At 32.6% G+C, this 14074-nt stretch overlaps 1 protein-coding gene across 1 annotated transcript in view; it reads right to left on the bottom strand.

The window, feature by feature from the left end:
* Smp_152480 (putative cyclic-nucleotide-gated cation channel) overlaps positions 1-14074 on the bottom strand; it is a gene marked incomplete at both ends in the record, with an annotated part of 61859 nt that overhangs the window by 19203 nt on the left and 28582 nt on the right. The window contains 2 exons of the mRNA XM_018797256.1: positions 2691-2752; positions 9706-9764. Coding sequence (XP_018652316.1) covers positions 2691-2752; positions 9706-9764 — 121 coding nt within the window. The remainder of the gene's footprint in view (positions 1-2690; positions 2753-9705; positions 9765-14074) is intronic.

Raw genomic sequence — 14074 nt, 5'->3', positions numbered from 1 at the left:
AGACTAGGAATCAAGATTTATTGCTTTATTTCATGCTTATACTTAAAACTAATAAATGTTTGAATCTTATTAGATTATTATTGGATTAGACGTTAAAAAAGTGGGATTTAAATCAAATTTCAATGCTAGTCAAGCAATCTACAGTTTTGTAAGCAAAGATGGATAGTGACTAACAGTGGAATCCAGGATGCGCGTTTCATCCTATTTGGGACTCGTCAGCTAGATGTACCTGCATCTACAGTTTTTTTTAATATTTCAGTCAAAAAAAGTAGTATGTAGCTATTCATTCAAATGTGAGAAATAGTGCTAGATTTTGAATAATATCATCAGAGAGAGAACAAATTGGTCTGGCACAAAAAATGGAAAGCACTTCTACTATACTGAACGAGAACACAAGTGAGGACAACGTAATGTATTTAAGGACAAACTTACAGAATTTCTTAGTAAAATATAAGAAATATACAGTGGCAATTCCAAAATCACTAGAGAATTCTTTGAAGCTTGGCACTCAGGTCAATCAGCAATAAACAAGCACATTGAAATCAATCCAATTTACCAACTATTCAGGAAAATTATGCAGAAACATAGGAACGAAAATCAAACCAATGGGAGATACAAGCAAAACAAAGAAATAAACAATGACAGATTTAAGGTCAACATAAAGCAATCACCGTCGAGGTGTACAGAACAAGATATGAACCACATGTGAAGAAATTCAAACACTTCACTTCTACCAGAAGTTTGTGTTGATGATGTCGTTCAGAAGAATGATGAAAGCTCCACAATCAAATCATCCAGTTCAGAGAACAAAACTCCATCAAAATCATCCATCTGAGCTACAAATCTTCTCCACCATGTAAAATATACAGTAATATTGCAATTGCAAAATATCCATCAATTGTCTCGAACTTTGTTATTTCATCGTTTCTGTACAAATCAATCTCTGTTCTCATTCTCTTCTCTTTGATTTTTTCAACCTTCTACTGCGAGGTATTCCACTTTCGATTTGTCATACATACTACTTATATCTGTCGACATCAGTGGCACACACCACACTACTACCATTACTACAGATAATAAGCATAAAAACTGGTCATTTTCTTTCTGACTTTGACTGAATTTTTTCTAAAAAACAACTGGTTTGGATTACTGTGATAATAAAAAAATATTGTGTTATATTTCTTCGTAGACTTAGTTAGGAAGAGACATAGAAATATATTTCACGATTACTTTACTTTTGTCAGATGATATTCGTGCATGCCACCAATTAACTTAACTATTGGAGTAAACTTTTTCTTTCAGGCTTTATACATAACTAACTCAGTATAGGGTTGGTAAAAGAATTTATTTTCTACTTATTTACTTGCTTCGAAGACATATTCTCGTTGGACTCAGTACTGTTTTAGGTAAATATGACAATTGTAGGAAATATGACTAGAATATTAATTACCATAAATCATGCCATGTTTCTGCTGCTGTTATCAATACAACACCAAATATTTGGATCAGAACCATTTACAAACTTAATATTCTACAGACATATTGTTATCACATTACAGAAAAAAAGTTAAAAGATTGTTAAATAATAGGCCAAGTTTCATTGAACGTAACGACGCGCGTTTCGTCCTATTTGGGACTCGTTGCAAAGTACTTCGAGTCCATTGGTCAAACGCTATCAGCAACAACCTACTGTGCGAGAGAACAAACCAAATTCCAGTGAAGGGAGAAATCAAGAAGAAGCTCTGGAAGTGGATAGGACAAAGGAGAAGAAGAATAGCGAAGAACATATTACACAAAGAAATGGAGATAGACATGAGAAGAATGAACAAAAACTGGATAGAACTAGAAAGGAAGGCCCAGAACAGAGTGGGTTGGAGAATACTGGTCGGCGGCCTATGCTCCATTGGGTGTAACAGGCGTAAGTAAGTAAGTAAGATGGATGTACCTACATCACAGAGTTGATATTCACTCTAGGACTTGAACCCAATAACATTCGCTCCAAACGCCATCACGTTATCCACTTAGCTACTGGGTCCTGATAGCCACTAGAAAAGTCTAATCATTGACTTGAATATAGATGACAGGCAGAAATTTCGGTTTGCGTACAAATGAAGTACAATTTTAGTCACTTTAGTGATATATGAATAGAAATAATTTAAGCATAGATCACTTGATACGTTTCCTACACTTGAAGTATCATATTTCTACAATGGTGTTTTCTATTGAGTGCATGAAGAACTTACAATTTACAGAATAAACTGTATTTCAATCCAAATATCCTGAGTAAAACACTCAATTTGTGTCCAAAAGAAAATAATGTTTCCTTTTTTTTTCAGAAAAAATAAAATCAATTACAATGAATGTGTTTTTATTTTAGTTAAGTTGTTTCTTTCCTTACAAAATTTACCAAAGTAAAACTATTCCTGGACACTTGAACTAAGGCCAATATTATTGATTTATTTATTTTGTTTGTTTTTATCTCTGTTTTGCTCAGTAGTTCTATCACTATGAATGAGAAATTCAGTATTAAGGTGAATTAATTAAAAATCTTCATATTCTATTTTTATACTTTAATCTAATATAATACTACTATCACTTAAGTATTTTATAAGTAGTATAATTGATAATATATATTTGTATGCATAGTTATTATTGTATGGAGTTGTTTTTATCTGATATACAATACTTACCAAGATTTTCTCAAACTCAATACGATCAGCATTTCTTGTAGTAATGATATTTCCTACCTGACCTGAAAATACAAAAACAAAAAAGGAAACTAATTAGAATTATTCAACAGATAAAATTGAAAATTGTTTTTTTATTAAATATGTATGTATTATAGTGTGGTGTGGGTTACTGATATCTACATAAGTAGTATATGGTGATGGTCGGGCATTGAATGTATTTCAGTAGAAGATCGATAAGGAGAGAACGGGAACGGTATGCAGTTGGTATGAGAATGCATGAACAATGAAATCAGAGACGATGTACGGATGTTTGTAGAAGAAACAGTTAAATTGAGACAATTGGTTGTTATTTTTCAAATTAACTGCTCACTATATGGTTCCAATATTTTAATGAGATATTCTGTGATGTTGTACTAAAATACATTCGATTGTCCCCACTTGTGTTTTCGTTCACTTCAATAGAATGTTAGTAGATTCAAGTATATATATATATATATATATATATATATATATATATATATATATATCCCACTTTACATAACAAAAGTCAAAGCGAAGAAATACATTTTCGCGTGATGTAGCGAATCCACTAAGTGTTGTTTACTTGTATCCTCCCATTGTTAATTAGATTTGCAATTGATCAGTCTCGTCTTGGCTTATGTGGATACTGTGCTGACTGCCTCAATATTGTCTCAAGTCACAAGCTTTATAATCAAAGATGGATAATGGCTAGCAGTGGAATCCAGGATGTGCATTTCATCCTATTTAGGACTCATCAGCTGGACGTACCTGCATCTCAGAGTTGATGTTGATGATGACTCGAACCCAGTACCGTTCGCTTGAAACGCCATCATGTTATTCACTTAGCTACCGAGTCCTGATAGCCACCTGCTTATAGAATGTGTTGAGGTTTAAATTCACTTGGTGTCGTTTACTTGTATCTTCTCATTGTTATTTAGCACTGCAATTGGTCATGGAATTTCATCAGTATTAAATAATTTAAAAGTGCACATTAATTAATCCTGAACGATTGAGCAAAAGAACTTTCATAATTCTCTGGAATACCCATTATTTTGGTTTGATAGGATTCTCAATAATCTTCAGATTTGAGCCTTTGTGGTTCATATCATGAACTGACTTTGATGGAACAAACACTGGAAATCAAATACCAGTGAATTTCTGTTACGTCCTTATGTGATACTCCTGTGCACCACTCATATACAACCAAGTACCCTGGTACCACAAAAATTGCTGTTAAACTTTGACCACTGAACTGGGAGACGGTGTTTAATATGTATAACTTTAATTAATTTAAGGTCCCGTAGAACCATCTTCTAATATCATTTTTTGGATAACTGTTTTCACATCCGATATGATTGAGCTATCTTACTAAGGTCATGATCACTCTCAGTATAGAAAGCCTATGGAGATTGTTGAACTTTTATAGTTTATAACATGGCCAACTTTAGTAAGATAGCTATTGTAAATTAAAACCACTGAAAATTTGTGATAAAAACCATAAGAATTATAAAATTGCCCTAACCTTACTTCATATTCATTCCATATAGATTGATTAATTCTATTCAAAATCGGTTTCTTTAATGTATTTGTTTCTTAAGTTAAATGATCAATAACCTTATTATTAACTTATAGGTTACAAACTTGAAGATATTCATGATCTCATACATGAGGTTAGGGAAAACTCACAGGAAAAACCTTTCTTCACATCAAAGAAAAATAATGCTACATTTCCCAAGACATGCTGACATTTTAATGCTTCAAAAGTGTGTTAAGCTCATTTTATTTCATTAAACCTTATTTTATGTATAAAGCTTATTATTATTCTTTTTTTGGTGGATCATATTCTAACCAGTATTGATTCATTACATAGAATTGAGAAATAAAAAAAAACCAACAATACACACAATTACATGCTTCTTTTGGATAATTTTGTTAGATATTTCGTGACTAAAAATTTAATATTAAGTAGTGAGTTCATGCAAGTGATTTGGTTTTAATCAGTTAGATTGAATTGTATGTACAGTCATTGACAATTGGACTGAGCTATGCTAGTAGGTGTAGACTACCTGGTTGGGATTTGCGAGATAATAGCGATCAATGGTTAGAGACCTTGAATGACATGGCTCAAAATCGTTTGCAATGGCGAAGGTGCATCCAATCTTTGTATTCTGCCAAATTCTAATCTTCTGGATTCTTCATGTCTCTATCTTTTTTCTCTTTCCAAATTTATTTCATTGGATTATACTTCTTGAATAACAGCTTCAAACCCTAATCTTTCACATAATGCTTATACTCTTACTACTTTTACCACTATGGGATTTGAATCGACAACTGGATCTCTGTGCTAATGTGGTATGGCAAGTCAAACTGATGTACGTGCGTACGAAGTTCCACGTTGTGACTGACTGACCGACTGACTCACTAAGGAGATATTAAGTAGACTAGGAAACTAGAATTCCCAATACTTTGTATGTCGATTGAGTAAAATAATATCCCAGTTGAGTTCACGAGTCGATCTAAGTTTGACGACCATTGAAATTCTGGAAGCACTGGACGGCTGTCTCGTCCTAGTATGGGACTCCTCAGCAGTGCACATTGGTGATCCTGAACTTCAATTCAGTATCCGCTTAACCTCTAGACCACTGAGCCGGCATTATACGGTGTTATGTCTAACTTCAACCAGTCCATGATCTTTTGCAACCCTTTATCAATTGTCGAAGTTGGTGATTGGTTATTTTTTTTCTACAGTTTTGAAAACTAATAACTGAAATAACTTAAAATATAACCTGTAATTTGGTTAGTAGAATTTGTCTACAGGATATATTTCATAAGTAGTATTTCATCTATTCAGAGAACAGTTGACCTAAATACTTTAACGTAGTCATTTTTGTTGTGAACTCATTTATTTCAAAAATATAATATCAATAATAAGAATTACCTACTTCCCAATGTATAGATTACCTTAAGAAGAAATTGATATTTAAGGAGATTACGCTGAATTAATTGATATAGGCTTTGGTTGGCAATGGTTAGCGTAAAACTATCCATGAGAACTGATATAACTATACCAATTAAAAACCGGCAATTGCATCTGTGCAGTTGTTTTTTACATTTAATTGTGTCTTAAGCTTATAGAAACCTTACTCAAATAACCCATATTGTCTCAATTCACTTAGTATTGTTTGCTTGAATCATATCAGGCTGTCAGGACTCAGTAGCTAAGTGAAGCTAACAGTACTTGGTCCGAGTACCAGAGTGAATATCAACTCTGAGATGCAGGTGCATCCATCTGACGAGTCTCAAATAGGATGAAACGCGCGTCCTGGATTCCACTGCTAGCCACTATCCATCTTTGCTGATAACATATTGTCTCATTCCTTGCTCTATATTTAAAATCTTGTAATGCATCGGACCTTAGAATTTCGAGATAATCTGAAGTGAAAAAAATCAAGTCCCATCACATTCAATACATCAACTAATAGAATACGACACACATAAAACTCAGAAACACGACAGTCTGACAAATCAATACCGTAAATCTTTGTGAAATTTGTCTTCTCACCTTTACAAAAGAAAACTATAAGAGATACACTGTGAGTTAATGAAGTTCAGATTATCTAACGTATTCATAACTCAACATGATATAAAGAAGGAACACAACAAATAATACGTTGATTTGATGTGTTAAAGAATAAAAATTCCTACGTCTTCAAATTATCAAAAGTAATTTTTGGAAAAAAATTTGATTAAATCAAAGGCATCTTACATTAGTTGAAGGACACTAAAATATTAAGTTCTAATGACTCATAATCATGCTATAAATTTGGATAATGGAATTTGATCAGCACTAAATAACTTAAAACACGACATTAATAACTCCTGAAAGGTTGAATAAAAGAACTTTCAAAATCCTCTGGAATACCCATTATCTTGGTTTCACAGTATTCTCAGTAATCTACAGATTTGAGTCTTAAGTAATATAAATAGGAAAACAGTATTGTGATTGAGTTTTGTATTGGTTGTTTGAATCTTCGCAATGACATCTAGGACTGCATTAGATCAGTCTCTTACTGACATATGTGCATCCTGTACGGATGATCTAGATATTTCCTTGAGTTACAAGCATTATAAGCAAAGACAGATGGTGGTTAGCAGTGGAACCCAGGACACGCGTTCCAACATATTTGGGACTCGTCAGCTGGATGTACCAACTACCCGCTGATAGCCACTATCCATTTCTGTTTATAATGCTTTTAAATTAAGGCGATATCTAGACTATTTACCCAGGATGCACGTAAGTTAATAAGAGACTGATCAATTGTAGTCCTAATCCTCAATGAGAAGATTCAAACAGGCAATTAAAAAAGGAATTAGACTTCACCCCATTGCATAATCTAGTGGCTATCTACAATTAGTAGCCAAATGGATGATTCGATGGCATTTGGAGCAAATGGTACTAGCTTTAAGTCACAGAATCAACATCAACTCTAGGATGTAGGTACATCCATCTGACGAGTCCTAAATAGGACGGAACTCATGTCCTTGATTCCACTGCTAGCCACCATCCATCTCTGTTTATAATGTTCGAAACAGTATTGCGTTTTCGATTTATATGTTGGCCGACTAATATTTTATTAGTAATTTTGTGATAACTATTTAGCAGTTATCCTGTGAGTTATTGATTTCGAAACCTTATCAAACAAATGTAAATATGCACATAACTTGTAACGAACAAATTCAATAGTTTTTGCACACAGTTAATAGACATGAAAACATTTTACATTGAGAAGAATGATTTATCTATATGATGTTTAGATAAATATGAATGTTCTCAGATTATGTGAAAGATTGTTTAACTTCAATCTTTTGAAAAATGTACGTAGAACTGTTGTTTTTTGTCAACTGAACGATGCGTTTTTTGTAGACTAAATTATTGTTTATATCAATTCTTAAGTGATAAAGAAAGTCTTCTCCTTGTTTGATGGTATATGATCAGCACTTAAAGGACTGAATAAACATGAAATCGGGTAACTATTCCATGTTAAATCATTTACAAGCAAATCAATGTTACAAATTAGTAAGAGTCTTACTATTGTAGTGGTAAAATCTCACATTATAAATCTAGGTATGAAAGAAAGCTGCAAAGGGCTAGCTTCTGTTGGTCTTTCACGATTCCCTGGCTGGGGTCCGAGAGATGGTGCAACACAGTAGCTAGAGACGTTCTCAGATATGGCTCAGAATAGAAGCCAGTGGCGTGCCTGCTGTAACCTTCTTTTACTTTCTTCATAAAGAGTGATTATAACTTTCTCAACTGAGAAAGTCCTTCGGGTTGTACATTTCAGTTCCCCCATCATTACTCTTCTCTTTTTTTCATCCACTTTTCTTCCTTATGTATACGCATCTTATTATAAGTAACCTTTTTTTCAGACATTTCAACAATCCAGAAAGGAAAGAAAATATGTAATACCTAAAAAAGATTTTTATGGAGTGCTAATGTTCGGTAATTTCTATCTTGAAGGTTATAGTGATTAGTTTTTTTTTGAAAAGAGAAACAACTAGCTCTTTTCATCTTTCATTCATTATACTTCAAGTACAGATTGATGTCTATTTTTATTTCTTTTTATATACTGATTATAATAAGCTTTCAGTGTTCTCTTTACTGCTTTAATTGACTAAGCTTTTTGTTTCTATCGCAATATACTTTAAGATTTCTAGAATTTTAAAGTTGTCTCAATTGATTTGGAAACAGACATTAAAAAGATGAATAGCAAATGGAAACAACTGGAAAGGATTGTTCAAGACAGAGTTCGATGAAGAATGCTGGTGAGCGGCCTATATTCCTTCATAATAGGTTACAGGAGTAAGCAATTAAGTAATATAAATATGAGAAATGGGTTTATTTTCTTAGCAGTTTAGTTTTAACCTATAATTATCTGCTATTTAGTTATAAAATACAATTTCAAAACAATATTGCGTAATAAAACCTGAAAAGTAATAACTTTAAAATGATGAAAGTATTATCAGAAGGGGGTTTTGTGTAGATTTTAGGAATTTTATAGTTGAAATCATGACGTGATTGATGCTAGACCACCATGGATTGGTTGACGTTAGACATTAAGGCCGTTGGATGCCGGAACAGAGGTCTAGAGGTTAAGCGCTCTTGCGCGAGACTGATAGGTCCTGGGTTGGAATCTCGCGAGGCGGGATCGTGAAAGCGCACTGTTGAGGAGTTCCACAATAGAACGAAACGGCCGTCCAGTGCTTTTAGGTTTTCCACTGTGGTCTACATTCGATTGACTCATGATTTCAATCATGAAAGTATTATCGTCAGTGTTATTAATTTAATGTAGCTTGATAACAAATAATTAAAGTTACTTAAACTCAATTTTATTACATGACAGTTATTATAAAATTATCGATTATTGTACTTCTGTTCGTCCTAAACAAAATCGGTCGTAACATATGTAATTATGCTAATGTGTGAATCACGACTTCTTGTTTTATCTGAAATATAAATTTCATAGAAATTCCTTATAAATATCAACCAATATGAACTCTAGAACTAAGATCGATTGACGATTTCTGTCAATGTATGTCTAATTTTATAGTTATAGATGCATTATAGTTTGGCTTCATTATTTGTAAACAGATGATGGGTTCGTAACACACTGATCGAGAACACTTTTCTCAGATTGTCTTTCGGCCCATTAAGGATGGTAGATGTATGAATCGTGTTACCGATAAAAGCTTACTATTAATTTCAATCATACTAATCCAGCTAAATTTATGATCATGTACTAACAATGCCATCGCGATCACTAAATCATTATTTCTAGCTATTTGTTATGTTCTTTTTAACATCTTCATCACTCACCGCCAAGTAGCCATTATTTTAATGCTTCATAAGATGAGTTCTGTCAGATTTGTGTTATGTGATGACTTTTCTTCTCATTAAGTACTTTTATTCGCTGGGATCACAATTATTATCACTTACCTACAATTGTAGCAAATACAAATACCCCAGTTAGATAAGATACAATCGTGAATGTAAGCCTGGAAACAATAAGAAAATAAAGGAATGAGATAATAAATTTGCTATCATCAAATAAATTTGTTTATAATAACAGGTGAGATAATGAATAAATAATATCTTGTACCGACATGACAACAGTGCTTATAGGCATTACATTACAAACACCTAACAGAGATGCGCATTTCATTAGTAATGAGGTAAAAGTGAAATAAATATATTTTACATGCATTATTTACAAAAGTTAAAGAACCTAATGTAGCTGAGTTTCTCCTATAAACTTCTACTTTCAACAAGTAGCGAATTCGATAAATGCAGAGATGAAACATTGAAATGAATACAAATATACAATGGTAAATAAGAACGACACTAAAATTTATGGATGAACCAATCAGATATAAGATAACGGAACTTGGATTTTGTTGCGAAATGCATTCATGCATTTGGCTAAATAACGTTTTGGCATTATAGCTGATGTCGGTTCGTGTTAAAAACACTAAATCTAATTCTTTACCTAACCATCAACTGTGAATCATAATGCTGGTTTATAACCCTCATTTAGTCCTCGTTTGTAGTTGAATATCCTCAAGGTAACTTTAACATCGCTCAAAGGTCGTCCATAAATTATAATCTCACCTAAATAAGGATAAAATTTTACTTTTATATGGGACTGATTTATTCAATTCATTGACTTAATTTGAACAAAAGTGGCCCATAGGGGTTTATTATAAAAGAGAAATGATTGTAAAATAAACAATGATTAAGAAAGATTAGACCAGAAATAAAATTTACTATATTCCTTATCACAACATTTAAATGTTTATCGTACAAACAAAATGTATTTGTCAAAAACAAGGTTACATTACAAACAACATGTACAATGGCATAGAAACAAGGAAAACTGATAACCACAAAAAAGTTAAGGCTATATCGAGGCAGTATGCACAGTATACACATATGCCAATTAGAGACTGATCAGTTGCAGTCCTAACACATCGATGGGAAGATTCAAACAAACAATACTAAGTGAATTTAAACTTCATCCCATTGCACAACGAAGTGGCTATTAGGACTCAGTAGCTGAGTGGATAACGTGATACCGTTTGAAGGGAACGGTACTGTGTTTGAGTCCCAGAGTGAACATCAACTCTGAGATGCAGGTATATCCAGCTGACTCGTACCAAATAGGACGAAACGCGCGTCCTGGATTCCACAACTAGCCATTATCCATCTTTGCTTAAAATAATTTTTGTTCAAACTATAATACAGTTTGGCATATGAAAACAATTCAGGTAATATGAAAACATTTACTAAATTGTGGTAATTATATCTTGGTATCTATTTAAGGTATGTCAGTGAATATACTTTTTGAAATTACGGGACTATACTTCAGATTTTAGTAACCAACAATGAAATGTAAATGATAATTTCGTTATCTTTGAATAAACTGTAGACCAAGTATACATATTTCTCCGTTCCACAAACATATTCCACTCTAAAGAAACGATTATAATTCTGTCAATTTCTCAATTATGCTGAAGGATCCACAGGATGAGAAGAATCTCAACGTTAGAAACTTTCTTTTCAGGTTCTCGAATAGACCATCTTATCATGTAATCAGTATATAAATAATTCTGAAGGAGTTTATACTATGTACTATACTAATACTATCCTATGTACCATTCAATGAATAAGTGAAATGTTGATTAAAACTTTTCACTTAAGAACAGATACTTTAACATAATTCATCAATCGAAATGTAAAAATAACAAACCATAAATCTCCTATTTTCTTTCAAAAAAAAACAAAAAAATGATCTTAAAAAAATTTATTCAAATTTTTGTTTACTACTTAATTTGATAAACGAGTTTCATTTTAACTTTTTCTCAAATATCTTGTAAATATATAAAATTGTAAATGAAATATAGGGTTAGATTGTAAGTAGTATATGATTAGGAAGAACAGAAGAGAATAATTCAATCTTTATTCTTACTTCATGATGATCATGGAAAAATACTATCAAATATCTAATATTCAAATAGAGTATGAATTCACTTGGTATAATTATTTGTTTGAATGTTCCCATTGATTTTCGGGATTGCAACTGGTCAGTCTCATATTGATATATATGCATAAGCAAAGATGGACAGTGGCTAGCAGTGGAATACAGGACGCGTGTATCGTCCTATTTGGGGCTCGTCAGCTGGATGTACCTGAATCTCAGAGTTGATGTTCACTCTGGTACTTGAACGCAGTACCATTCACTTCAAACGCCATCGCGTTATTCACTCGGCCACTGAGTCCTGATAGCCGGTTGCTTGTGCCATGGGGTGAAGTTTTAATTCATTTGGTATTGTTTGTTTGAATCTTCCCATTGATGTTTAGGACTTCAATTGATCAGTCTTTTTAATAGCATACGTGAATACTGTGCTTATTGCCTCGATATAGCTTCAATTCACAAGCATTATAAGCGAAGATGGATAGTGGCTCGAAGTGGAATTCAGGACGCGCGCTTCGTCCTATTTGAGACTCGTCAGCTGGATGAACATACATCTCAGAGTTGAGTACATAAATACTACCAAATAATTTTCGAATGGTATTTAATAATTAAGTTATTCAGCATATCATCTATTGAATAGACTAACATTGATTTACAGGAACATTGTTAAATATCTATAGGGTTATGAACAAATTTCTAATACATGGAATTTATAATTGATGATAGATATTTCTATATTTTTATTGTATATTAATTTCCCTAAGAATAGAGCTGTTATGCAATATTTTCAGTAAGCTGTCAGGATCGTTTACTAGTGAATATATGTTTAGTATGATATAATTAATGAAACTTATTTTGTTTGATTTGAGAAGTATTCACAATCTGTACATTATTCGGAACTTGTCCAATTATTAATTTCCCCCTAATCAATAATATGTAATTACTATAACTATCGTCAAGATGGTACAAGTATTGATAAACAGTTGTCTACGCAAAATACTCAACATTCACTGGCCGGATACTATCAGAAACAGTGTTTTATGGGAGAGGACAAACTGAAATAAGAAAAAGACGTCGGAAGTGGATCGGACATACATTGAGGAAATCACCAAACTGCATCATGAGGCAAGCCCTAACTTGGAATCCGGGAGGGAAGCGGAAAAGAGGAAAACCAAAGAACACATAATGCCGGGAATTAGAAGCAGGCATGAAAAGGATGAATGTTAACTGGAAAGAAGTGTAAAGGATTGTTGAGGACAGGGTTGGATGTAGAATACTGGTGGGCGGCCTATGCTCCGTTGCGAGGGTTAGTTGCCATTAAGTAAAATTAAACATTACACAAAATGCTCATAACAAACATGCTTTAACATAATAAAGTATAAAGAAGAAAAGCATCATATTTATTCATGCAACAGCGATAGAATACAATGATACGGTATTGATAAAAGGAAAAAAAGAACAATAACATTGAGCATACCATAAATTCGACACTGAATTCTCATGATCATGAACACTGGATAGGTAGTTATAAAAGAAAAATAAATAAAAGAATAAGAATAAATTTGGTAATCATAATAATAATAATAATAATACGAGGTTCGGTATTGTGTTGTAGTCTTCTATCTGTTGTTTGAACTTTATTGTCTATTCACAGCTTGAGAAAGCTTAATCTGGTTCAATTTTGTTTCTGTTTGAATGGTACCTGAAACCAACTATCTAAATCAAATTGTAGTTAACGAGAATACAAATGGGGATAACCAAATAAATCTGAATGTATAATTATAAAATCTCTCAGTAAAATCTGAGAAACATACAGTATATAATTCATTCAATTGTTTCGAACTTTGCTGTTCCTTCGTTTCTATATAAATCATTCTCTGTTATCGTTCTCTTCTCATTGATTTTCTCGACCTTCTGTTAAGAGGCATTTCACTTTTGATTGGTGCTACATACTACTTATATCTGTCGACTTTAGTAGCACACACCACAATGTACGCATGACTCTTTGTGGTTTAAGAAAACGTTTAAATTTCCTAGTAATAAATGATGTCCTTACTCCAGTTCCTTAACTTATTTTAACCTAATTTTTTGTATACAGAATAGTTGAAATTAGTCAATCTTTTTTTAAGTTGACTATTATATTACTCACTACATGTTCAAACTACAAATTATGACTTTAGCAATTTAAGAGGATAGTCAACATATTTTTTGTGTAGTTTCATAGATATATTTACTTCAAGTCAAATGTCCTATTGATCTGGTAACTTACCTTCTTTGTGCACACATAAACGATCTATCAAAAATTATAATTACACATATATAAATGTTGTGATC

This window comes from Schistosoma mansoni, chromosome 4 (genome assembly GCF_000237925.1).
Source record: "Schistosoma mansoni strain Puerto Rico chromosome 4, complete genome".
Taxonomy (NCBI): domain Eukaryota; kingdom Metazoa; phylum Platyhelminthes; class Trematoda; order Strigeidida; family Schistosomatidae; genus Schistosoma; species Schistosoma mansoni.
The sequence above is the reverse complement of the archived record's forward strand: the minus strand, read 5'-3'. Positions and strand labels throughout refer to the sequence as shown.